The sequence below is a fragment of the Macrotis lagotis genome, chromosome 1, assembly GCF_037893015.1.
Source record: "Macrotis lagotis isolate mMagLag1 chromosome 1, bilby.v1.9.chrom.fasta, whole genome shotgun sequence".
Classification (NCBI taxonomy): domain Eukaryota; kingdom Metazoa; phylum Chordata; class Mammalia; order Peramelemorphia; family Peramelidae; genus Macrotis; species Macrotis lagotis.
The window spans coordinates 786055922-786082602 of NC_133658.1; the positions used below are offsets into that span (position 1 = coordinate 786055922).

The following is a 26681-nucleotide window of genomic DNA, read 5'->3' on the forward strand; positions in this document are numbered from 1 at the left end:
CCGATCCTTTGGTGTGTCGGAAGGAGGGAAGACGTAAAAAACAAAGATAACCGTCACAGGCTTCTCAGGAAATGGCAATGGGACTCGCCAGAAAGGCCTCGGGCCCGGAGCGGGGGACCTTGACCCGCGAGCTCAGGGACACAGCGCCCCACGTGGAGGACCTGGCGCGGGGCCCTTGACGTCACCGTTGCCCAATCGCCAAGGGCAGGGGGCGGGCGCTGCGGGCCGCGGCCTCTAGAAACCGACGCGCCTCCCGCCGGCGGCGCCAGCTTGGCTGCGCCGGGTCCTAGCGGCGCCGGCTCGGCCGAGACCCCGGAAGGAGGCGGGAGGCGGGGTCAGAGGCGGCGCTCGCCGGGCCGCGTCCGTTCCTCCGGCGGCGGCATGGCGACTCTGGGCTCCGTCCGGCTCCTGCTGGCCGCCTCGGCGGCCCTCGGGGCCGCGTCCCGGCGCTGCCTCCTCCTGGCCGGATCCCGGGCGGCAGCCGGGAGGCCGGGCAGCGCCGCCTGCCCCGGGGCCCGGCACCTCAGCTTGTCGGCTCGGCGCAGGTAAGGGGAGGCCCCGCTGGTGCCGGCCGCCGTGTCCCCCTCCCCCCGCCGTGCCCCGGGGCCGCCCCCCGCGCCGGCGCTTCCCCGGGCCGGGCCTCGGGGTTTTTCTTTTTAAACTTTAAACCCTCGCAAGGAGTCGCCGCGCCCCCTTACTCTCCCCACTGTAGCTTCGGGGCCCGCGCGGAATCCCTGCCACCCTCTAGCGTAGGGCACCCCTCGGGTGCCCGCGGGCCGCCCCCTGCGCTGCCCCCCAATGTAGACGATTTTCGTCTGGGTAAGAGCTTCCGGCCCCTTCCCCTGACCTTGTGCCCACAAGTGGCACTGATCGGAACCTTCTCAGTCCTGAAGCCGCGTAAGCCGTGGTCCCCAGGGGCCCAGGGCAGTGAGCAGCGGACCCTCACAGCAAAACTAACTACTCGGTGCAGTGGATACAGTATAGATAAGAAAGCCTGAATTAAAGTCTTTTTTTTTTAAATTTTTGCAAGGCTATGGGATTAAGATCACACAGCTAAGTAATTAAGTTTCTCAGGTCCATCTGAATTAAAATCCTCAGGCACTTCTTAGCTATGACACCCTGGAAGAGTAACTTTAATCTCTCAGCCACATTCCCTCATTTGCAAAATGAAGGGTAATAAACAATGCTTCCTAGGGTGGTTGTGAGGATCAAATGAAAATAGAGGTAAAGTGTTTGTTTTGTTTTGTTTTTAGTTTTTGCAAGGCAATGGGGGTTAAGTGGCTTGCCCCAAGGCCACACGGCCAGGTCATTATGAAGTGTCTGGGGCTGGGTTTGAACTCAGGTACTCCTGACTCCACTGCACCACCCAGCCGCCCCGATGTAAAGTGTTTAGTCAAATTCAAAGTATTGTATAAATGCTAGATATTACTAAAGTGTGGTATATAGAACTGCACATTATGCTGAAATTTATACTCTGATTAGGTTAGAGTATAGTCAGACTTTCACTAACATTGCTTTGTATGCCATAGTCTTCTGGATGCAAACTAAGAATTTTTTTCCTTCTGGATGCATACCAAGATTTTTTTTTTTCCTTCTTCTAGATGCAAACTAAGATTTTTTTTTTCATTCTTGTTCTTCTGTGTATTCTGGGAGGAGTTAGGTTTTGGATTTGTTTTTCAAGCTGGCACATTTTGCTATTGATTTACCTGAACTGCTGGCAGTTCTCAGATTTTTTTTTTCTTCTAGATGCAAACTAAGATTTTTTTTTCATTCTTATTCTTCTGTGTGTTGGGGGGGGTTAGGTTTTGGATTTTTTTCAAATTGTCACATTTTGCTGTTGATTTACCTGAACTGCTGGCAGTTACCAGATTTTTTTTCCTTCTTCTAGATGTAAACTAAGAATTTTTTTCATTCTTGTTTTTCAGTGTATTCTGGGGGGAGTTACGTTTTGGATTTTTTTTCAAACTGTCATATGTTGCTATTGATTTACCTGAACAGTTCTCAGATTTTTTTCTTCTAGATGCAAACTGAGATTTTTTTTCATTCTTGTTCTTCTGTGTATTCTGGGGGGAGTTAAGTCTATCCACTAAACCATCTAGCTGCCCCACAATTTTCTCATAGCACCTTGCAAGTAAGTTGTTTTCTCCCCTCATTTTACAGATGATGAAACCTAAGGTTGGTTGGTAGCTGTAGTATTAGTACATAAGGAATTGGATAGTCTTAGATTCTCCACCTGGCAAAGCAGCCAAAATACTCTTCAGTTAATGAAGGTATTCATGTCTTTGGAAACACATAGAAGAATTATTCTTTATTCTCCTTTGTTGTAGATTCCCTTTAGAGTTTAGACCATCAGAGTTATAACAGAATTCCTTGAGATTTAGTTAATTAAATCATGATTTATTTTACATTGAATAGATGAAATTTGGGATCTGAATCTTCAAAACATAAGAACTTCAGTCTGATAAGATCAAAGGGAATCTACTTCAACCTCCTCTCCACTGTAGAGATCTCTTCTGCATCAGTAACAGATTGAATTTGCCATCTACTTGAACACTTCCAGTTTTTGGGATCCACTTTGTTTTACTTGCTTTCTTTCACACATTACATTAATCAAATTAAAACTATAAGCTGTCAGCCTCTTCAAGGTACAGTCCAGGTGGTACCTTGTCTGTGAAACTTTCTGTGTCAATTCTCTTCCTTGCTGTTTCCAAAGTTACTGATGATTTTTGTCCCTCCTCAAGTAGTTTTATTTATTGCAGTCCAATTGAAATATATAATCTACTATCATTTTTCTACTCCATAGTTATAATGTAGAACATAATCCATAACCTTCTTGGTCTCAAAGACTTTATTTTTTCTTTTTATTCCTAGTTAGATATTGAATTGGATGAATTTGAGAACATTTACTATCACTTAGTGTGAACTACTTTTGCAGATGACTGATTCCATTAATTTGACATTAATATTTTCACTGTCAGAGAATTGAATTCTCTGATCTTCATCCCACATTGTGGGAATGAACAGACTGTTTGGAATGCATAGATGAATCTCTATGCATTGACTGCTTCTGTGGAACTGAGACCCAAGGGTGTAACAAAAATTTGTAATTAGTATTTCCATAATTATTTGAAACTTTCTAAGGAAGTGATTAACAACGACTATAGATTGCATCCTCACCTCCTGGCAACTTTATCAATATGAATATTATTTAATCTAAAGAGTAGATGATATAATGAGTAAGGTATAGCATGTAATAAATTTAAAATAATAGATTGAATGGTTTGTAAAAAACTGAGTATTTTGGAGGATCAGGCTTTTTTTCCCCCCAGTGTATAGAAAATTAGGAAGGAAAGAGCTTAAATTTGTGAGATAAAAAATCTGTTGTTTGCAGATCTCCTTTCTCTTCCCCCCCCCTTTTTGTTCCTTCTGCATCTCAAAATATTAGAAAGATTAGGAAAATAAATTTGAGTCTTTATTCTTTTGCCTTTCTTTCTCTTGCCTTATCTTTCCTTTAAGCCATCTCTCTTCTAATCTCCGATGAAATCCAACTATAGCTGTCTGTCCATTTTTTCTTTTCTTAAGGTTTAGCCTGTTCATTTTCATTCTCTATATCTGGAATTCCTGTTCTTTCCCCAAGTATTAAGCAAACTGTCTATTTCAGAGAACATTTCCTCTGCTAAATAGGAGTGTCTTTTTAGACTAAAGCACTGCAGGGTATGGACCATATCAATTGGTGTTTGTTTATTTAATGACCCTTGATACTATATTGTAGTACCATTGAAATATATATAATTTAATATCATTTTTCTACTCCCTAGGAGATAGTGTATAAAAACTTTATACACTAGTTATAGTGTATATAAAAAAAGGTATCAGGCAAAATATGTTACCCTTTTGAATTTTCTAAAAATTCAATTCATAAAGACATGCATTATGTGCTTATTAAATTTTCTGGTGACATAAAGCTAGATGACAGGTCCTAAAGGGCTAGAATGATGAACTGAATCTAATAAGATAAATTAATTGGGACATATGTAAATTGGGTCTTTAAAAGAGCTTTGTGATTTTTTTAAAGATAGTCTGGCCTCTCTTCTGTTGAATTCAAGGCTCAATTCATTTTTACCAAAATATACAAATAGATGCACAATTTTTGTAGGTTATCAGTTCAAAAGCAAGTCATAATTTGATCAATAAATATTTTTCATCTACTTGATCTATTCTGTGTGACTGTTTTAGTTCATGTTCTTGTGAGTGGTTAATGGCTCTCTTTCAGAGGACTTTGCACTATTTTAGGGCTTGAATCAGCTAACACAGTATCTACCAATAGGTGTATCAAGAAAATATTACCATCTGCCCTATGTCTCTTTTCCATCAGAGAGGGAAGCATATACATTTACCTATAATCAGAGGGTTTTTGAACTGTGGTTATTTCTGTTATATCTTTCAAAAAACCTTGAATGACTGTTGTATGAGTTTTGGACTAGTCTTTAAGTCAGAGATTCTTAATCTTTTCTTTGTTACATACCCCTCTATCTGGTGAAACCTATGAAGTCCTTGTTGGATGAATGTTTTTTAATGCATAAAATAAAATATAGGATTACAAAGGAAGCCACTTATATTAATATAAAGGTAATTTTTCCCCCCATCCAAGTTAATGGATCCCTTGAAATCTGTCCACAGACTCTTAATCTCTTTGGATCTTATCTTATTATTTTAGTTCACTGAATCAAATGAAATTCAGTGGGATCTCATATTCTCTATATCTTTAGTCCATTGTGAAATGGAATGTGTGATCCATTATAAAATAATGTTTGTGAAAGCTGGTTTTCAGTATCCTCATCAAAGATAGTTTTCCCTCTGAAATAGTTTAAATACCATAATTTATATACCATTATTTTACCAGTGAAGGCTTACAAGTTTTTCTTAGTCCAGAGGGTGTCTAAGTTAAGAACAACTTCCTAAAAATCAGAGTCATGGAAAAATGGAATGTATTGCCTTAGAAGGTAAAAGTTCTTCAAGTGAAGTGTAGGTGACCATTTTGCTAACATTGTTGACATGGCAGTTCTCTTTCAGCCATTGGCAGGATAATATGATTATTCCCAATTCTTGAGTTTATGTGCTTCCATAAACATATTTATTTGTAAAATAGATTTAGTTGTACTTACCAGATGAATAATTATATGACCAGTGACCCTGATGTTTCATATTACCTTTGAATATCTATGTTAAGGGGAAAGTGAATAGACCAGTTTGTCAGCATTGAGGTTATTGAGCTTTAGTGTTCTGAGACTTTAAAGGCTTTGTTTTCATAGGTAAAATTGATATCATTTAGATGAGAATCCTTTCATTTCCTAAAACTGAAGTCTTCCAACAGAAAGACTATTTTGCTTATGGGCTAAACCAGTGTTAAAATTATAATACCAAGTGCCATTGCTTGGTTGCAATGAGAGAAGTATACGCAGTTCCACTAAATGTCTGTTCTCTTGTCTTTCTTTTTACTATTTCTCTTTTGTAGGGGCTGTAGGATACTGAGGCCCAAATTTGGCAGTTTACACAATTGTCATGATGGCTTAGGGACATAGTAAATTTTGACCCCTTTATTTAAATTTAACAAAAATTAATATTGAGTATCTGATACACTGTTTTAGACTCTACATTCAAAGATGAAACAATATATAGTCTCTGCCGCCAAGAAGCTTATTATCTGGTAAGGGGGGATATGACAGGTATATAAATAAATATGATACAAATTAAAATGCAGTTAAGTACACAGGACAAATCCAAAGAGAGTGGCATGAGAGTTCCAAGCAGAGAGTGATCCCATGACTCTTACCTCTGCTATATCTACCAGAGTTATTTTCCAGACATGCACTTCATTTCACCAAATTTCCAAGATACCTTTGAGGGTAGTTTTTTGCCTTCTTATTTTAGTATCTCTAGTTTCTCTTCCATGTTATCCATGCATTTCCATATGGAGAAGCTAGGGTGGCTAGGTAGTATAGTGGATAGAATATTGGCCTGAGGACTGAGGTTTGAATCAGATGCTTGATAACTGTGGGACCTTGGGCAAGTCACTTAATCCTAATTGCCTTGTATCCAAGGCCATCTCTCTCCATCCATATCTGGCCACTGGATCTAGATAATTCTGGAGGAGAAAGTATGAGGCTGGTGACTTGGCATAGCATCCCACTCCCTCAAATCCAATTCATGTACTTGTCATGGCATGGTACTTCCCTTATGTCATGATCTTTGAAAATGAAGGACAAATATGGAGAAGCTGGATACAGTTCTGAAGGACTATAAAGGGAACTCCATCAAGGAGAGGATCAGTCAAGGGCACAGTGACCTAGGTGACCATTATCTTGACTGCAGTGATCTGAGTAATCCTTTCAAATGTTACTCTCAGACTTGGAACTATTACCCCAGCATCAAATGTCATTAATATGTGTCTCAACATAATTAAGGTCAGAAACTATTTGCAAAATTGGTCCTGTGTCTCATGTTATATCACTAAAGTTGAGATTGCTAAGCAGTGAGAAGAAGAGATAGCTAAACCCAGGCCATTCCTACAAAACTCAGGTGGACAGCAGGCCTGGCTGAGGTGGCAGCTTGAAAGTATAAGCAGGCGACCAAATACTTTCTGTTAGTTTCATTTGATCTCTCTGACTTTCCTGAGCTACTGACCCCCAGTAATATGGCTGTATATGGTGGTCTCTGTGCCCTGGCCACCTTTGATTAATAAGAGCTACAGCATAATGTCATCTCTCACAGCTCCTTCCTATTCTCCATGGAGCTGGAACAACAGATTCAGGGTATTGTCTTCAAATTCTATGAATCTAGATTTGGCTTGTGTCTAAAGATGCTGGATGATATGAAGGAAAACTTGTTTCTGATCATGTATGTACCCCCCACCCTCCATAATCAGGATCCTTTATACTTAGAACCCAAACTGCCCTCAATGAAGTATTTTAGTCCCTATGTCCCCACTGACATGCATAAGATGACAAGCCTTCGATATCATCATGGTTGCACTACAGAATGAACTACTACAATTGATGCTTGAGGGCTCATTCAATGCTTTAATTGGCTCCTGAGGCAACATTCTCTTTGCCAGGGATGTTACATTGCTCCTGGGCCTGCCAAATAGTTGTGCTGTACAAACATTTCCAGGTCAAGCCTCCTCCTCAAGAAGGGAGTCAAGGTGAACTAACTGCATTCAGCAATCAGTCTCATGAGCACAGACATGTACACAAACACACACACAAACACACACACACACACACACACACTCACACATTCTGTCTCTGTGTCTTTCTGTCACTGTCTCTCTCCTCCCCTCCCCTCCCCCTCTTCCTCTTTCTTTCTCTTCTCTCTCAACCCTAGGTCTTAGTGTTCATCCCCAACCTCATATTCCTCAATATGACTCAGTTTGCTTCCTTTTCCATGAGCCTGGGAGCCTTCATCTTTCAATGCAGGGGTTGCTTCCTCTTTCCCACTGGTCCCTGGGACTCTCAGACTGCTGCCTCACTGCTCACTTTGCTAGTACAGTTATATTCCTCAGATGTAGGGGCAGTGATTTTTGAGGGGTCAATTGGAGTTTGCCCTCCCCACACAATGTTTTTCTTTTCACTGTCTCTGCCCACCTGGGAAGTAGAAGACTTGGTGCCACTGATTCTCCTTGCCAGGCAACTGTAGGGGACTGGGCTGCTGATTTCCCTGGCTACTCCCAAGGCTGACAGTTTCAGGTACCTGTTTGCCTACACAGATTCCTGGTGATCTCGATCTTGGCTGTCCCCCTAGTGAGGAGAATAGGACAGGTCAGGCCATTTATCGAGCTGGTACTCTGCAGTGAAAAGAAAAGGGAGAGAAGCCTGGTTTATGCTAGTATTTGTTTCTAAAGAACACAATGGCACATGGTAATACCTGCAGTATCTTCTACACTATTCCTCATCCCCAAACATGTTTTGTTCCTACAGTTTTTTCCCCTGAGTTAGAAATTAGTTGTTGCAGCATAATGGAAAAAAAGAAAGGTAGAAACACAAAAAGAAACCCTAAAACAAAGTGCCTTTGACATTTATGTAAAAATACATTTGGAAATGCCTAAATTTCTTAAGTATATACCTTTTTTTTTTAAGGTTTTTGCAAGGCAGATGGGGTTAAGTGGCTTGCCCAAGTATATACCTTTCTTATACAGATACTTGGTCTCAGTGTATGGCAATGATGATGAAAATGTATTCATTGAATTTATATAGTTAAGGGGAGGTATGATATACAATAAGAATTGAAGAACTCTAATTGATTAATATGACACTGATGGAGGAGGGAACTCCAACCTTCTTAAAAACATGTCAAGCATTTTTTTTTTTTACAAAATGTTGGGGAGAATAGCCTGTTTGGACAGCTTTTTTGGCCTTTGTTTTTTCTTTTTTTTTCAATCTATAAATGTTTCCTCCTGCAATTTGTGTTAAAGGAGGGCAAATCAGTTTTATTTTGTGAAAGTAGAGTTCAAAGAAGAAAAATAGAATTCTATGACTAAAATACAATGGGGATACACATTCCAGCCAGACTAGGAGATGCTCAAGATTGATATTCTGGAAGTTACAAAGGGAAACAGTGAAAGAGGAAAAAATAGAATTTGTCTGAAGAGACTGCTGTGAATTCACAGGGAACTTGTCAACTAACTTAGATTTAAGGAAAGAAATGTACCCAAGGGGAAGAATATAAATGAAACTCTGAATTGAGCCTGTTAAAACAATGTAAGAAATGCTAAAGCTCTGAATAAACTGAGAATGTGGAAGGAAGTTAAGAATGACAAAAGTATTTATCTTTTTTGCTCTATTTGGAGCGGAAATGAATGGAGAAGGGAAAGGATCTTTGCTTGAGGTAGATGGGACATTGATTTACCAAATAGAGAAGATGAGTTGTTCAATTCTTAATTTACTTTTATTCTCCTTGGCAAGGAAGAATGTTCCAGAACTACAAAATGCCAGGGCAAAAAATTACTTTTAATTGGTTCCAAAGACAAATAAGGAAAAATAGACTCTAGCTGCCCTTGATCAATTCCAGCTTATAATAAATAGTATTAGTGATAGAGTTTGAGTAAGAGAAAGGTGATGTATGAGAGATGGTGTGAAGGTACTTCTGAGCCCCACCCTTTTATGGTTGAGGAAATGGACCTTAAGAGGTTAAGCAGCTTTTCTAATGTCATACTGTTGTCCATGTACTCAAAACAAAACAAAAACTGGCAGATTTGATAATGAACCATTGTCAGTGAATATTTGGAAGATTGTGGAAAACAGGAGAGGTGCAGTAAGATTGGAAAACAGTAAATATCCCTATTTATAAGAAAAGTCTTCAAACTGTAGGTTAGTGAATTTGAATTCAAATTTATAGGAGAAGCCTTCGTTTATCCATATCTAGATTAAAGAGAGAAAGTGTCCTTAATTTTCCAAGAAAAAATATCTTTCATATGGTTATGCTCACATTACTATTGTTTGCTTTGATTAATAGTTCATGAACCATAACTTGAAAACTTTTGTTTTTCATTGCTACCTTATAAAATGTGCCTTTAAAAATATTACCATATAATGTGCATTGACTATTGCTTAATATTGAGGATTTTTCTGATTAACTGGAGAAACAAATAGAATCTCTTCAAATAAACTCCTTTTATATTAACAAAATGTGTTTGACAGATTTTAGCAGAAAAACAAAATGTAAATTATTTTTCTCTCATATCCTGCTACCTTATTGCCATTTTCCCCTTCACGGATACATTTTCTAGAAAGAAAAGTCTGCAATACTACTCGAGTGAAACAGCTCAAGTCAAGGTTATTAATGACTTTTATAAGACTAAATCTGATGTCCTTTTTTCTATCCTTGCCTTCCTTGACGTCAACTCTAAGCATCTTTTGACCCTGACCACATCTGTTTTTATACTTTTATGTCCATGAGTCCTAATTCTCATGGTTCTCTCCTTATCTCTATTTCCTTCTGTTTTACTGGCTCCTCCTTTTTTCCCTTCTGCTATTCTCTTGGCTATTCCTCAGGGTTCTATCCTTAAGTCCTCTTTTGTCTTCCTTTTCTATTCCTAAGACTTCAGTAATTATATTTATTAAGATAATTGTCTCTGCAGTATTTCTTCCCTCTCCATTGTCTAGAACTCACCTAATACTAATAAGATATTCCTAGCTGCCTGCTGGTCATTTTCACTTGGATCTTATTGGTCCTTCAAATTCAGAATTGCTTAAACCAGATTTATTCCACCTCCACCCAATTTCTTTTATTTTTGTTGCTAGCAAAACCATCTTTCCAGTTATTTAGACTTGAAACCTCGTAATCATCCTGTTCAGGCCATGCTGTCTCCCCTACTCAACAAACTCTAGTGTGTTCCTCTCATCCTCTGGATCAAATAAAATCTATATGGTGTTTTAAATCCCGTCCTAACTTTTTTGTTTGTTTGTTTTTATTGGTGTTCTCTTTATTGTAAAAAGAATGTTCTAGAGGATTAGAAATGGTCTCTCCCAGGCCCTCAGCTCATACCCTGGTTGGGTTCTTTGGTAAGAAAAGAGAATCAGGGGTTTGGCCCTTCATTCTGGGCTTTCCAATCTTACTCTTTACTTATCTCCATCTATGATCCAATGGCACTGGTCTCTTAACTGTTGTTTCTGGAAAAACCAATACTCCATCTTCTGTCTCTAGCATGAAATGTTTTTCCTTCTCATCTGCCTTCTGACTTCCCTGGCTTTTGTCCAAGTCCCAACTAAAATCCCACCTTCCAGAAGACACCTTTCCTAATCTCCCCCCCCCACTTAATTCTAACACCACTCTATTGATTATTCCAAATTTAGTTTACATAGTTATTTTTATGTCTTCCCCTTTATATTGTGAACCAGGTAGTATTATTTTTGACGTTTATTGTTTATGTGTCAGGCATTGTCCTAAGCATAGGGGGCACAACAAGAAAGCAAGATGACTCCAATTCAAGAAGCTTCTAATTTACTGGAGGTACTCAGCATATAAAGGGCAGATGGAATGATAGGGGTCAACCAGGAAATGCTGAGTGCCTGGGTTCTAGGTACTGGGGATACTCCCTGTCCTTCAGGAGGATACAGTTAATAAGGGAGGACAGCACACAACAGAAAGCTGAAAGGGGATGAGGGTTGGGGAGGGAGCAGGTAGCTAGTATATAAACAGGCCAATGAAAGGAACTAAACAGCATGACCTGAATTTCTTACTATCTTGTGATTCCAAACAAGAACATGCCAATCAATTATCAATTCAACCTTAGGATAGTCTCAAGGCAGTCTTTGTCTAGAAGGAGAGGCTAGAGAGTGAACCTGGAGGAAAAGAAGTAGAGTGATGATGATAGAGTGATGGGATAAGCAGTGTAAATTACCATGGAAGCAGCAAGACTTGGGCTCAAGTGTTGCCTCTGACACATTTGGGTGGATGTGAACAGTCATTTAACTTCTCAGTAATCCAAATGATACCACTCTAAGACTAGTTGTCTAATAGACAGTTGTCTGTCTGCATGGATTCCCCAAACTGATAAAATCATAGGTTAGACCAAAAAAAGAATTAGAGATAAAAAGAATGTTGTACTGAAGATAAAATAACCTTACCCAAGGCTAAACAAAGAATTATATATTGGAGCTGGAGCCCTGGTCTTCTTAGGTTAATATGTAGTCCCTCCCTTTTCCTATTCCAAAGATGAAAATGATTTCTCCTTCCTCATGTTTCATCTAGAACTTTCTCCCTCCTTTGCCTTGCATCTTATTTAATCTGCTATCATGTTTGCCTTTTTTTCTGTTGAAGATTTCTTAAGTTCCCTGAAAGCATGTCCAGTGTGATACCTGTATATGTATCTGCACATGGGAGTGATTAATCAATGTGTGTTGAATTGAATTGATGATCCATAGGCTCAGCCTTCCTTTTCTTTCAGGTCTAGCAACCTTCTATAATTAGGTGTCACTTTTTTAGAAGTCTTTGATAACGAAACCATCTGTTGCCAATTGTTGCCATCTATTGGTAGTAGTGAAAATTACAATAATATTATTTTACAGACTGCTTTTTGAATATCTAGGATAAAAATCAAGGTAGTCAGAAATTATGATAATTTATCCAACCATCTTGCTGGAGGGGGAGAGAGATAACATTATGTGGGCAAATATTATTTATATTTCATTGATTCACTGATAGTATTGGTGGTATGATACTGTGAATCTTCTGGATAAAAAATTAATTTAATGTTTTCATTAAAAATCTATTTTTCTTTTATTTTTTCTTTCTTTTATCTCTCAATAAAAAGAACAGAATCATTATAACAAATATACATAGTTAGTATTTATTAAATGGCTGCTATATACCAGACACTGTGCTAAGTGTTTAGTCAAGCAAAACAAATTCCCCACGTTGAGCATGTTTAAAAAAAGTCTCATAATTCCCTGTATCCATCCTCTTTCAGGAAGTAAATAGGGTACTTTATCAGTATTCCTTTGGAATTATGATTGCAGAGTGATTATAGTGTTTCAAAAGTACTTGTTTTTATGATTTCATTATATTTATGACATGATTAATAAATTGTTTTGATTTTTCTCTCTATTCTGCATAAAAGGCTTCTAGAATTTTCTAAAACTATCCCTTTCATCACTCCTTACATAAGACTATTATTCCATTACATTCATGTTCCATAATTTGTTCAACCATTCTCTAATTGATATGAACATTCTTAGTATTTGTGGATTGTTCCCCCCACCCCTGTTTCTTTGATCTCTCCGTGGATTAGGCCTAGATGTCCCACGTTAATCTTTAAACACGGTTTTTTTTTTTAAATGAAATGTGCCTTGACTGAACTCAGTACCGTATGAGGTTGGAATAGATTATAATTAATAAGTGCTATATAAATGTGCCCTTGCCTAACATCATCAATTTTGTGGCAGCAAGATGGAAAGTGAAGCAATGTCTGGAAAAAAAATTCCATAGGAACAAATTGGAAATAGGTGAACTGGAAGAAAACCACTTAGCATCCAGTGATGTGTCGTATTATATATTAATGTTGTTATTATAAAACAAAATTAGTTCATAGCAGTGGATTTAGAGCAGAATGGAACCCAAATATCATTTAGTCAATCCTTTCATATTTCAAATGAGGAATCTGAGACCTGGAGGATAAACAACTTGCCCAAACAACTAATAAAGAAATTGAATTTCAGGTCTTCCTATCAGGATTCTTTAAAACACTATTATAGAGAATGTTGTCATCCTCACTTTTGGTAAATGAGTTTGTTGTTCCTGATCACTATGTATTACTTAATTACTAACATTGTAGCCATGTTTCAGTTATGTTAATCTGATCATGTTGGACACATATGTTGAAATAATGTTGAATAATGAGAAGTTTGTTAAATCCCAGAATTTGTGGTTTATGCCAGTCTCTTCATAAGAGGTGATCCTTTGAAAGAGGAAAAGTGCAGAGATATATTTGTTGATGTTTTATTACATTGTTATTTGTTTGGCCTTATTGACTTTATTTTAAAAACTTACCCAATATAGGGGCGGCTAGGTGGCGCAGTGGATAAAGTGCCAGCCCTGGAGTCAGGAGTACCTGGGTTCAAATCCGGTCTCAGACACTTAATAATTGCCTAGCTGTGTGGTCTTGGGCAAGCCACTTAACTCCATTTGCCTTGCAAAAAAAAACTAAAAGAAAAAAACAAACTTACCCAAGTTAAAGAATACTAAAGATATATATATTTTTTTCTAGCTCAGAAGATACAGTAACCATTCATTTTATAAACCGTGATGGTGACAAGTTAACAACCCAAGGAAAAGTTGGTGACACTCTACTAGATGTTGTTGTTAATAATAATCTAGACATTGATGGATTTGGTAAGTAGAAATCATTTAATATAAAAATTATAAATAGAAGCACAAGTTATAATTAAACTTTAGCCCACAAAATTGATCAGAGAATTGTTAAACTCGTGAAGTTATTAACTATGTGCCTAGTACAATATTCATAATCTTTGAATCAATTAATCATGTCCCTTTATTTACAATATCTTTAAAAGAATAGCTCTTTGGTATAGCTATTCAAGAATAAGTCATATAATCTCTCAGTACCTATAAATTACCTATAGTTGACTCTCTGTATTGGTGCTAGAGTTCTCCACGTTGTTGAAACCATAGATTTATATCAAAAAAGAAACTTCTCTTGTGTTTTTTACATTTAAACTCATCTACCTGCAACTCCACCATTCACCTAGTAAGAACTAAAACCAAGAGTGCTTCAGAGAATTTGTCAGGACAGGGAACATGAAAGGTCCTATTCTCAAAGTTATAAGTAGCCAGATGGCACAGTGGATATGTATGGCACAGGGGATATGTATGACACAGTGGTTAGAGAGACCTGGAGTCAGGAAGACCTGAGTTCAAATTCAACCTCAGACACTGAGTGACCCCTGGTTCTTCATATGTAAAATGGGCTGGAGAAGGAATTGACAAACCACTCTTATATCTGTTGAGAATGCCTCTAATCGGGGTTGTGACTGAAACTGCTATTGACTGGTAATTTATCTACCTATGTTAAACTACAGGAATTGCTTTAAAAGAATTACTGCTGATTTGCATTTGTATCCTTTGTAAACTATTTTTAATACCTGAAAAGTAGTTGTAGAATTATCTATTCTCTGCAAACACTGAACTAGAGATTTTAATGATTTACAAAGATATAAAATGAAAATAATTTGGTCCTCAAATATTTTAACATTTTAAGAAGAAAAAAGTATTAAAGAAGAATACACATGTATATTTCCTTTTCAGTATTAACAGTGTGAATACACATGTACACAAACATATACAAGGGATGTAAATCTTATAGAATAACATAATCTAGAACTAAAAGTAATTTCAGAGACCTTCTAGTTCAACCAAAACTTGAGGAAGAACCCTCTACAAAAGACATTTTAAAAAATTACTTTTCCTCAGTTTTATGTAAAGACAATTTTTAACATTCATTTAAAAAAATTTTGCATTCCAAGTTTTTTTCACCCCCTTCCTTCACTGATATAGGTTAAAATTTTCAATCATGTAAAACATATTACCATATTAGTCATACAACATATCCTAAATTTTCTTGACCCTTCCAACCCCAAGTGGACCCTTTAATGGACAAGAAAAGAAATGAGATCTTTATTTTCATGAATCTTTAATTTAAATTAAATTTTATATGTTAAATTAATGTATATTTATATTTATTTATATTCAAATAAATTTGATTTTAAAATTGAATAAATTTAAATTTTATATTTATATATAATAAAACATGATATATTTATGTATTTAATATATTAATGCATAAATTAAATTCAATATTTCCTTCAATTATGAATGTGTTAAAAATTATTCTGAGAATTAATTCATTGACTTCATCAGGTCTGTGATACCCATGCTATTCATTATACCCTCAAAATATCAATCAAGCGTTTGTTTGAAGACCTCAGGTAGAGGATCCCATTACCTTCCAAGACAACCTATTCTACTTCTGAATGAGTCTTAATTGTTAGGAAAATTTTCCTTATATTAAACCTAAATTATCCTTTTTGTTCATTTCATAATTTTTTTTGGTGAACAAGATGGAGGAATGTAGACTGGATAGGTAGATGGTTTTGTAGCCAATTTAATTAGGACTCAAAGAATATGTGAATTGCTCTCATCCTGGAGGGGGTTTATGTTTACTATATATTACTGCTGGCTTCCATCTTTGGCCCTTTCTTGTTTAATATTTTTATTAATGATTCTGTATATGAATACATTGATACTATGTAATTAACTTAACATGATATTGAGGAAGGGTTCCTAGTTAGGATGTAAAGAATTAAGAAGACAGAATTTAATAGAGGTAAATGAATTTCTTAGATTAATAACAGTCAACAAGTACATGATGAGGTAATCCTGACTTTAAGTGGAAAAGTGAAAAAGATTTATAAATTTTAGTTCGTTATAAGTTCAGTATAAGTCTAATGTGATATACCTTCCTCACTTTCCTCTAAGGTAGGCAATAATCTCACTGTGTTTAGCCCTGATAAGGCTACATGTATTGTGTTAAAGTCTGGGTACCATAAATTTAAGGGGGTTATTGGAAAAAAAAATCAGAACTTGGCTATTGAAAAACTAGAACTTATCCAGAAGAGAGCAACCATGACATAAGGAGCAAAGAAAAGAACTTTATTCTTTAAAAAACCTTTGATAGAGGTTATGATAATTTTCCATATATTTGAAGGACTGTCTTGTAAAATAGGAATTAAGCTTACTTTACATAGTTCTGGATAGATCAGTGAACAAAAATTGCAGAAGTGAATTCTTATCAGGGTAAGGAATAATATATTACTAGAATTTCCAGTCTCTGGTGGTATTGAAGCAGAGGCCAGATATCCCCCCCCCTTTTTTAAGGTTTTTACAAGGCAAATGGGGTTAAGTGACTTGCCCAAGGCCACACAGCTAGGTAATTATTAAGTGTCTGAGGTCGGATTTGAACTCAGGTGCTCCTGAGTCCAGGGCCGGTGCTCTATGCACTGTGCCACCTAGCCTCTGGGATATCTCCTTTTATAGGAATTGCAGGAAGCATGAGATGGGATATGAGAGACTTAAGATTTTACAATTCTCTGAGTATTCTTTTCAGTATTCTACTGAGGGGGAGTTAGATGGCACATGAGATAGAATACTGGACTAGGTATCAGGAAAACTCATCTTCCTGAGTTCAAATCCAAACTCAGGCATTTACTAGTCCTGTGACCCTGGGAAAGTCACTTAACTCTCTTTGCCTCAGTTTCCTCATCTGCAAAAATGAACTGGAGAAGGCAATGGAAAACAAGCCCTATATCTTTGTCAAGAAAGCTTTCAAAGGGTCACAAAGAGTCAACATGACTGAAAAACAGCTAAACAACAGGATTTACTGAGTGGTATATTGTGACTAATGATATATCCTCATTAATGACAAATACTGCTGTATAACTAAGCCTCACTGGAAATTCATTTGGCATGTTTATAGCAATATCTATTGGGAACTAACTTTTGCGTTGTTAGGTAGTAATCTAATCTGAGAGATGGCCGAAATTTCTTCATCTGTTTAAGCCTTCAAGAATATGCCCTGAAAGCTAGCTACAGTACTACACTCTAAAGAAAATTATTCATTTTAAATTTTATTTTGAAATTTTTCTCAAATAATTTTTTCTTTTCCTTTCTGTTTGTTAATGATTTTGTCTTCATTACCTCACTAAACAATAAAAGAAGTGAATCCCTAAATACCTATGTAGTTTAGTAAAACAGATTCTCACATTGTCTATATTTGAAAATGTATGTCTCTTTCTGCAGTTTAAATTCATCATATTTGTCAAGAAGTGAGTAATATTTTCATTTTTATTCTTTTGCTTTATCATTGATCAGAGCTCTGGTCTTTCTTAGTTTTTTTCTATAAAATATTATTGTAAAAATCGTTCTACTTGTACTCTTCATTTTGTATTCATAAAGATCTTTCCAGTTTCCTTTGAAATTATGCATTTCATCATTTCTTATGGCATACTAAGGTGTACCTTATAGATTGTTGTTATTATTTTTGTTCAGTCATTCCATTGTATCCAGATTTTTGTAATCCTATTTGTATTTTTTTTTTTGGAAAAGATACTGAACTGGTTAATATTTCTGAGGCAGATTTAAGTGAATTGCCCAGGATCTCACAGCTCATAAGTGTCTGAAACCAGATTTGAACTCAAAAAGATGAGCTTTCCTGACTCCAGGGCTCAGCTCTTTATTGTGCCACCTAATTGTCTTTAATCTTTTAACTATTGGTGAGCAAATATCATAGCAAATATTTAATAATAATAAGAGGTTGCTCAGTAGATTAAATGATCACTGGACATGAACAGATTAGCATCAAAGATTAGGTATCTGTGAGAAAATATTGTAGCAATCTGTATCTAGAGGTGGAAGAGACCTTGGTGGGCCAACTTCTTCATTTTGCAGATGAAGGAACTGTGGCCTAGAGAGGTGGGTAACAGTAGTTTTATTCTCTTATTTCAGTAACCCTCATTGTTGTTTTTATATATGTATATGATATATGCATATAAAATATATATATATATAGCTAAAAACTTCAACCCTTTTTTTGAATTCTTACAAATTCCTGATTATTGAAATTGAGTTTCACTCTGCTTATCACAGTGCCTAACCAAAAAGGGTGACTAATAATGGTGGTTGTATCCATAGGTTATTTTTTAAACCCTTTCTTAAAAACCTTTATTAATACATGGAAATCACTAATTCTGATTTCTTCTCAAAGACAACTGTATTTTTATGTGGTTAATAAAAAAAAAACCTAGAATGTATTGTGGGACATGAAGTGAGGAGTAAGGAAAGTAGTAAGGAAAAGTAAGGAAAAATTTTGTACTAACCTTTATCCAGTTGGATGAAGGGCTTCTGTATTTTATGGTTCTTTCTATAAGTCCCTGAAAGTTAAAGAATTTTCTGTAGAAGATTTTTTGCTCAAAAAAATTGTATTGTAGAAAAAAGTCAAGGTTTCCTCATCTAATTAAAAAAATTATAGATTTAGTCATTAACATAAACTTGCATCCAAATAAATAAAATAAAATAATTCATAAATTCACAAGCTAAAGTTAATTTGTTTTTTTTTAAAGAAATATGTATAAAGAGTCAAAAATCTCATTTGCTTTGGTATTCCCTTGTGAGCTTTTTCTTCTGTATATTTATAAGATTTTGTGGCTATTAATTTTCTTAGCTAAGTTTGTTATTAGTCACAGTCTTTGACCCTAACAAAACTTCCTTTCCATTTTGTTTCAGTTTTTTAGAGTTATAAACTCAAGTTTTACCTGAAGATCTTTTATAGGTCTCTTCCATCATTAGAAGTAGATATTCATTGTCTTATTTATTTTTTTAAAGTTATCTTTCAGGTTATTGAATTATTATGCTTTGTACCATTAGTATCCTCTTGTCAATTTTTTTTTATTAGAGAATGACTTAAACCTTGAAAGAATTCTTCCTTAAGGAATTGTGTGTGTGTGTGTGTGTGTGTGTGTGATTATAACTTCCATATTATGTTTTTCAAATCACCATATAAAAGCATTGATTTGTTTTTAATGTGAGAGGTGGAACCTAAGCTCATCTTTTAAAATTTTTTTTATTCTTTTTGAATTTAAAAAGAAAAAAATACCCACAAAAAGGAATATTTCCATGTATATAGCACAATATCAAATTCTTTATAATACCATTAATTTTTTATTTGCTTTTTTAAAAAACTATGTAATAAGCACTACTTATTATTTTTAAAGATACCATGCTTTTTGTGCTTCTTTCTAAGTTTTCTTTTATTCTACTTACCATTTTTAAAGATACCATGCTTTTTTGTGCTTCTAAGTTTTCTTTTATTCTTTCTTCTCTCTCTCTCTCTCTCTCTCTCTCTCTCTCTCTCTCTCTCTCTCTCTCTCTCTCTCCACCATACCCTAGAAAAGGGTACCAGTAGACCCAAATATAAAGATATATATATATATATATATATATATATATATATATATATATATATATATATATATAAAACCATACTATATATTTTTCTTTTTACAAGTTCTTTCTCAGAAATGGTATAAATCTTCTTTCACAGGTCCTTTGTAGTTGATTTGAGTATTTATGATACTCAGTAAATATTTCTATCACTGCTCATTCTACTTTTCATTATTTCATATGAATCTTTCCTCTTTCCATGTTTTTCTGAAATCAAATTAGCTCATCATTTCTTATAGCATTCCCCAATTGAAGGGAATGTGCAGTTCTTTGTCACTACAAAGATAGCTGTTTTAAATATTTTAGAATGTATAAATTCTTTTCCTTTTTTCCCTAATCATCTCAGGAAACAAACCTAATGGTGGTACTATTGGATCACAGGGTATACACAACTTTATAACTCTTATGTGATAATTCCAGATTGTTCTCCAAAATGACAGTTCACAGTTCCAGCATTAGTGAATTTTTCCATATTCCCTCCAACATTTGTTGCTTTCCTCTTCAATCGATTTAACCAATCTGATAAGTATGAGATGATATCAGAGTTGTTTTAAGTTGCATTTCTCTAATCAGGGATTTGGAGCATTTTTTTCATGACTATATAGTTTTGATTTCTTCAAACACAAAACCATGTGATCATATTTTTTGACATTTATCACTTGGGGACTGATTCATTATAGATGGACAAAGTTCTTTCTTTAAACATTTGAGATGGGAGACTTTTATCTGAGAAACTATAAAAATGTTTTCATCATTTTCTGCTTTCTTTCTACATTGGTTTTATTTGTACAAAGTCTTTTTTTTTGGGTTCCTTTTTTCTTTTTTTAGATTTTGTTAATTTATTTACTTTATCCATTTGCACATGCATATTTTCAAGTTACAAAATTTACTTCCACCCTCTCTTACCACCCCCCCCCAGTGGTGAACAGTCAGGTTAGCATTGCACCATACATATTTTGATAAACATGTTTACAGATTAATATTAATTATTTTTGGTGTGAGGAATTAGGATTAAGGGAAAGAGATAATTTTTATAAAATGTTCATCAGATTCTGAAGGGTTGGGGTTTTTTTTTTTGGTTGTGTATGTTTTGTTTTGTTTTTTCCCCTCAGGATGGGGACAACATAGTCCATAGCTAGTCTAATACAGTTGTCCTAGCTCTCTGAACTGCTGAGAGGAACTGCTTCCATCAAGTTTGTTCTCACAATGTTGTCATTGATGTGTACATTGTTCTCTTCGTTCTACTGCACAAAATCTTTTTAATAAAATCAAAATTATTCATCTTATACTTCAAAATGTTCTCTATCTTTTTTTATGCATTCATGCATTACTCTCCTATCGGTAAGTCTGATAGGTAACATATTCCATGTTGTTCTTGTGGTTACTCCCTTTATATCTAGGTACCACGTATCCATTTTGATCTTATCTTAAGAAATGGTCTAAGAAGTAGTCTATGCCAAATTTCTATCAGATTTCTTTCTAGCTTTCCCAACAGTTTTTACTAAATAATTAATTCTTATTCCAACATCTTAGAGTTTTACATTTATCAAATATAATGTTACCATAATAATTTGCTACTGTTGTGTATATCTAGTCTCTTCCATTGATCTACCTTTCAGATTTTTGACCAATACCAGATAGTTTTGCTAATTACTGCCTCATAATAGAACTTAAAGATCTAGTATTGCTATACCTCCTTTCTTGACATATTTTTAATTAGTTCCTTTGAAATTCTTGATCTTTTGTTTTTCCAGATGAATTTTTTATTATCTTTATTAGGTCAGTCAAATAATTTTTTGGTAATTTAATTGGGATAGCATTGAATAAATAGGTTAGTTTAAGTAGAATTGTCATATTGACTCTGCCTAGCCATAAACAATTAGCATTTCTCCAATTATTCAAATCTGACTTTATTTTTATAAAAAGTGTTTTATGATTACTTGTGTAATTGCAGTTTTGTTCTGGGAAGCATTACTCCCTGGTGTTTTATGGTGTTTTATGATGTTTATAATTATTTTCATTGTAGTATCTCTTACTATTTCTTATTGCAGGGTCTTGTTAGTGATATATGGAAATGCTACTGATTTATGTGTTAATTTTATATTCTGCTACTTGGCTAAAGTTATTGTGTTCACTTACTTATAGTTGAATCCTTAGGATTTTCCCAGCATATCATATTGACTGCAAAAGGAGATAATCACCTCATTGCTCAATCTGATTTCTTCACATTCCTTTTCTTCTCATTGATATTATTTCTAATACTATATTGATTAATATTGATGATAATGGGCATCCTTGTTTTACTCCTGATCTTATTGGGAAGACTTCTAGCTTATCCCCATTACAGATAATGCTTGCTGATGTTTTAGATAAATGCTTCTTACCATTTTAAGGAAAAATTCATTTATATCTATGGTTTCAAGTGTTTTTAATAGCAATGATTATTCTGTTTTGTCAAAAGGTTTTTCTGCAGCTATTGATTGATACAGTCACTTTTATTATTGTTATTGTTATAATCAATATGTTTAATAGTTTTACATATGTTAATCCCTTCATTCCAGGTATAAATCCCACTTGATCACAATGCATAATCTTTGTACTTTATTGTTGCCTAGCTAGTGTTTTATTTAGGGTTTTTTCATTCATTTTAATTAATGAAATTTGTCTATAATTTTCTTAGTTTTTGCTCTTCCTAATTTAGGTATCAGCACCATATTTGTTTCATAAAAGGAATTTGGTAGGACTCCTTCTTTGCCTGTTATTCCAAAGAATTTATTTAGTATTGGAATTAGTTGATCTTTCAGGATTTGGTTTTCTTACACACTATTTTATTAATTTTACCTTTAATTTTAAAAATTTTCAACTTGGCCATTTAATTGGGAATTTAAATTTTTTTCTCTAGTTTTAAAAATTGCATTTTCAGCAATTTAGAAATATAAATTTGCTTCTGATTAATGCTTTTGTTGCATCTCATAGGTTTTGATATTGTCTCATTGTCATTCTTTTTAATGAAATTAATGAAGTTTCCATAATGTATTCTTAACCCTTTTATATTTAAGATTTGGTTATTTTCCAATTAATTTTTAATCTGAGTTTCCATGTTCTTATTTAATATAATTTTTTGCATCGTGATCTGAAAAGAATGAATTTAATTTTTATGCATTTAACTATAAAGTTTTTCCTGCCCTAACATAATTGTTGCTTTTTGTAAAGGTACCATATACATAAAGAAAAAGTTATAGTCCTTTTTTATTCTTACTCAGTTCTCTTCAGATATCTATCATATTCAGCTTATCTAAGATTCCATTCATCTTGTCTTACTTATTTTTTTGATATGATTTATCTAGTTTTAAGGAGGGGAAGGTTAAAATTTCCCTCTGTTATAGTTTTACTATCTATTTCACCTATAATTCATTTAACTTTGCCTTTAAAAATTTAGATATTAGAGTATTTGGTGCTTATAAGTTTAATATTGGTATTGCTTCATTGTCTAACTTATCTTTTAACATTATGTGGATAATCTGTTTATCTCCTTTAATTAAGTTTATTTTAGCTTTAACTTTGTCTGAGATCATGGATTGCCACCTCTGCTTTTTTCTTTTTTTCCCCACAATAGCTATAGCATAATAAATTCTATTCCAGGCTGTTATTTTAATTTGTGTATTTTTTTTAAACAACATATTGTGGGATTCTCATTTTCAATTCATTTTGTTACCCATTTCCATTTTGGGGGTGAAATACTCTTATTCACATTCAGAGTTGTAATTACTAGTTATATATGTCCCTCCATAGTATTTTTCCCTCACTATTTATCTTTTACCTTATCCCTATTTGCTGATCTAATTTACTTCTATCCACTGTCTCCCTAAAGTTTACTCTTTTAAAAAATCCTTACCTTATCCTCTCTTTCCACCTTCCTACTTCTTGATCTACACTTTACTAAAAGTCCCAATCTTAATCTGTTCCCCCCCTTAGTGTCCTTTTCTTTCTTTTTTTATATATTTAGAAGACTTTTATACCCTATTTCCTCCTTAACCTAGATAGGATGGGAAGAAAATTGCAGTACTATTGTCCTCCACTCCTGCTTCAACTGTAACACTTCTTCCATTGATGCTTCATTTGTATAATTTATCTATGATTGGATTCTTTATCCTTTGCTTACTCATTTTTATTATTATAATCATTTGTAAATGGCTCATTATTGTAATTACATGTGAAGGATGGTGCCTCAGGCTTCAGGTTTGCCATACTGTTTTTTTCTAAACTCTGTCTGGGAGCTAGACCTGGGGCACTGCTCTCCACTCCTGAACTTGGGCTGGGGTCCCCAGCCACAGAAGTCATTGCCCAATGGTCCCTCTCAGTACTGCACCCCCCCCTTTTGCTGAGGCATTCACTCTCCTATGAGTGCCCACAGCCAGCAGGGTCCCTGCTGTCTCACTCACTGAACCTGTGCTTGTTCCTTTTTTCCCACAGTCACAGCTTGGGTCTGCCTCAGGTCAACACTCCTCTGCCTGACAGCCAGAGATTGTGGAGTCTTCCCTCAGTCCTCCCCCAGTCTTCCCCTGCTTAGTTGTTACACCCCCCACCACTTTCTACATTTCTGTGGTTGGAGCCTACCTGCTCCTGTTGTTTGTTGATGCAGTATTTGCACTTGAACTGGGCTGGGCCTTTGTTTGTGGAGGTTAGGTTTCCTAAGTCCTGAGGCTGATCCAGGATGTCTTAGGAGGATTTAACTTATATCTACCTGCTCCTCAAAATCCCCTTTTGGCAATATTTTTTATTGTATTTGTGTAGAACCTTGGAGAACTTGCTGTTTCCTATCTTACTTTGTCATTTTCCCAGTATCCTATTAAAGCACTAATTCTTTTATTTTGTTCTGTACCAGGAATTTTGTATACAAATATAAAGATGCTATCCCTGTCTTCAAAGAATTTATAATAGGCTAATAGGAATTAGACAAGTACCTAGATAACATTAAAATGAACTTCAATTTGTTAAGTGTATTGGAGGGTTGAAAATTTCAGATAGAAGTATCTCTATTAGACAAGGGAGATCAAGGATGTCATCACAGAGGACATAGAAACTGAGTTGGAGCTTTCTTCCCTATTATATCTGAGAGTATTTAAGTATTTTAAAAACTTTGAATAAAATCTAGGATTGACAGTTTTTAAATCAATGACCGAATTTTACAGACATTTTCAGGTCAGAATTGGTATACTACTTACATAGGCACTATCCAACCTTTCATTTTCTGAATGATATTTGAAAAATCATAAGTGTGCAAAACAGTTTTTATCTTAGGGATATCCTTATGAAACTTTCTTTAATTGGATTTGAAAATGCATGTCTTGCAAATCTAAGTGCCTCAAAAAAATTATAGGATATGGCTTTATAAAAGACAAGAAAATTATTAGATCATGGGATTTAAAGCCACAAGGGTTCATTGAGGTCATCAAATCCATCTCATTCATTTTCTTTTTTTTATTAACATTTTATTTGTTTTTCAACTATATATACAATAGTATATATATACATACATATATATTTATCTATATATATCTACGTATCATTTTTATAAGATTTTGAATTTTACAATTTTTCCTCCCCCGCCCCACAGAAGGCTGTCTGACAGTCTTTTACATTGTTTCCATGCTATACATTGATTGAAATTGAATGCATTATAAGAGTAAACATAACCCCCTCCAAGAAGAGGAGAAACCTCAAAAAATAGAGAGAGAGAGAGAGAGAGAGAGAGAGAGAGATAATGTACTTCAGCCTGTGTTCAGATTCCAGTGGCTCTGTCTCTGGGGTGAGGTGCCTTCTTTATCATAAGTCCCATCAGAGAGGTTGCTTCAATATTTTTCCCACAGCTGTTTTTTTCTAGCTTGTACCTCCACTCTATTCCTCCCCACTCTCATTTATTCTATTTTCTCTCTCCTTTCATCCTGGCCCTGTCCAAAAGTGTGTTGTATCTGAGTACCCTCTCCCTCGATCTTCCCTCTCTTCTATCACCTATTCCCTCCTTCTCCCTCCCCCCCATTCCCCTTTATCCCGTCCCTTTCTTCTCATATTTTTCCAGGGTAAGATAGATTTCCTCACCCTATTATGTGTGTATGTTATTTCCTCTCTGAGCCATTTCTGATGAGAATGAAGGCTCACTCATCCCCCCTTGCCTTCCCTTTTCCACTCCATTGAAAAAGCTTTTTCTTGACTCTTATGTGACATTTCTTAGCTTCTTCTTCATCTCCTTTCCCTTCCTCCCAATACTTTCCCTTATCACCCATTGACTCCATCTTTTTACAATATTATGCCATTATATTCTGCTCCTTCCTATTTCCTGTCTATATATGCTCCTCTAACAGCTCTTATAAATGAGAAAGTTCATGAGTTATCCATATCCACTTCCCATGCAGGAATACAAATAGTTCAATATCATTAAATTCCTCATAGTTAGTCCCTCTCTTCCACCCCCTCTATAGTTCACCAGAGTCCTGTACTTGGAGAGCAAACTTTCTTTTCAGTTCTGGTTGTTTCAATAGAAAACTTTGCAAGTCCCCTGTTTCATTGAAAGTCCATCTTTTCCCCTGAAAAAGGATGTTTAGTTTTGCTGGGTACTTGATTCTCAATTGTAAACCAAGATCTTTTGCCTTCCAGAAAATCATATTCCAATCCCTATGAGCCCTTGATGTAGATGTTGCCAGGTCCTGTGTAATCCTGACTATGGAGCCCCGGTAGTTGAATTGTTTGTTTCTGGCAGCTTTTAGAATTTTCTCTTTAATTTGGGAGTTTTGGAATTTGGCTATAATATACCTGGAAATTTTTCTTAAGGGATCTCTTTGAGGAGGTGACCAGTGAGTGCCCTCAATTTCTATTTTACCCTCTGCTTCTAGGATCTCAGGCCAATTTTGCTGTATTATTTCTTAAAAAATGAAGTCTAGGCTCTTTTCCTTATCGTGGCTTTCAGCTAGCCCAATAATTTTTAAATAATTTCTTCTGGATCTGTTTTTGAGGTCGGTTGTTTTTCCAGTGAGATATTTCACATTTTCTTCTAATTTTTGGCATTTTTGGAAGTGTTTTATTTCTTCCTGATTTCTTGCAAAATCATCAGCTTC

At 35.4% G+C, this 26681-nt stretch overlaps 1 protein-coding gene and 1 pseudogene across 1 annotated transcript in view; both read left to right on the forward strand.

The window, feature by feature from the left end:
• The first annotated feature begins 257 nt into the window (after nucleotides 1-257).
• The window catches only part of FDX1 (ferredoxin 1), a 44416-nt gene continuing 17992 nt past the window's right edge, over nucleotides 258-26681 (forward strand). Inside the window, exons 1-2 of the mRNA XM_074216638.1 lie at nucleotides 258-545; nucleotides 13763-13887. Coding sequence (XP_074072739.1) covers nucleotides 382-545; nucleotides 13763-13887 — 289 coding nt within the window. The 5' untranslated portion in view covers nucleotides 258-381. The remainder of the gene's footprint in view (nucleotides 546-13762; nucleotides 13888-26681) is intronic.
• Nucleotides 684-13756, forward strand: LOC141508223 (COP9 signalosome complex subunit 1 pseudogene; annotated as a pseudogene).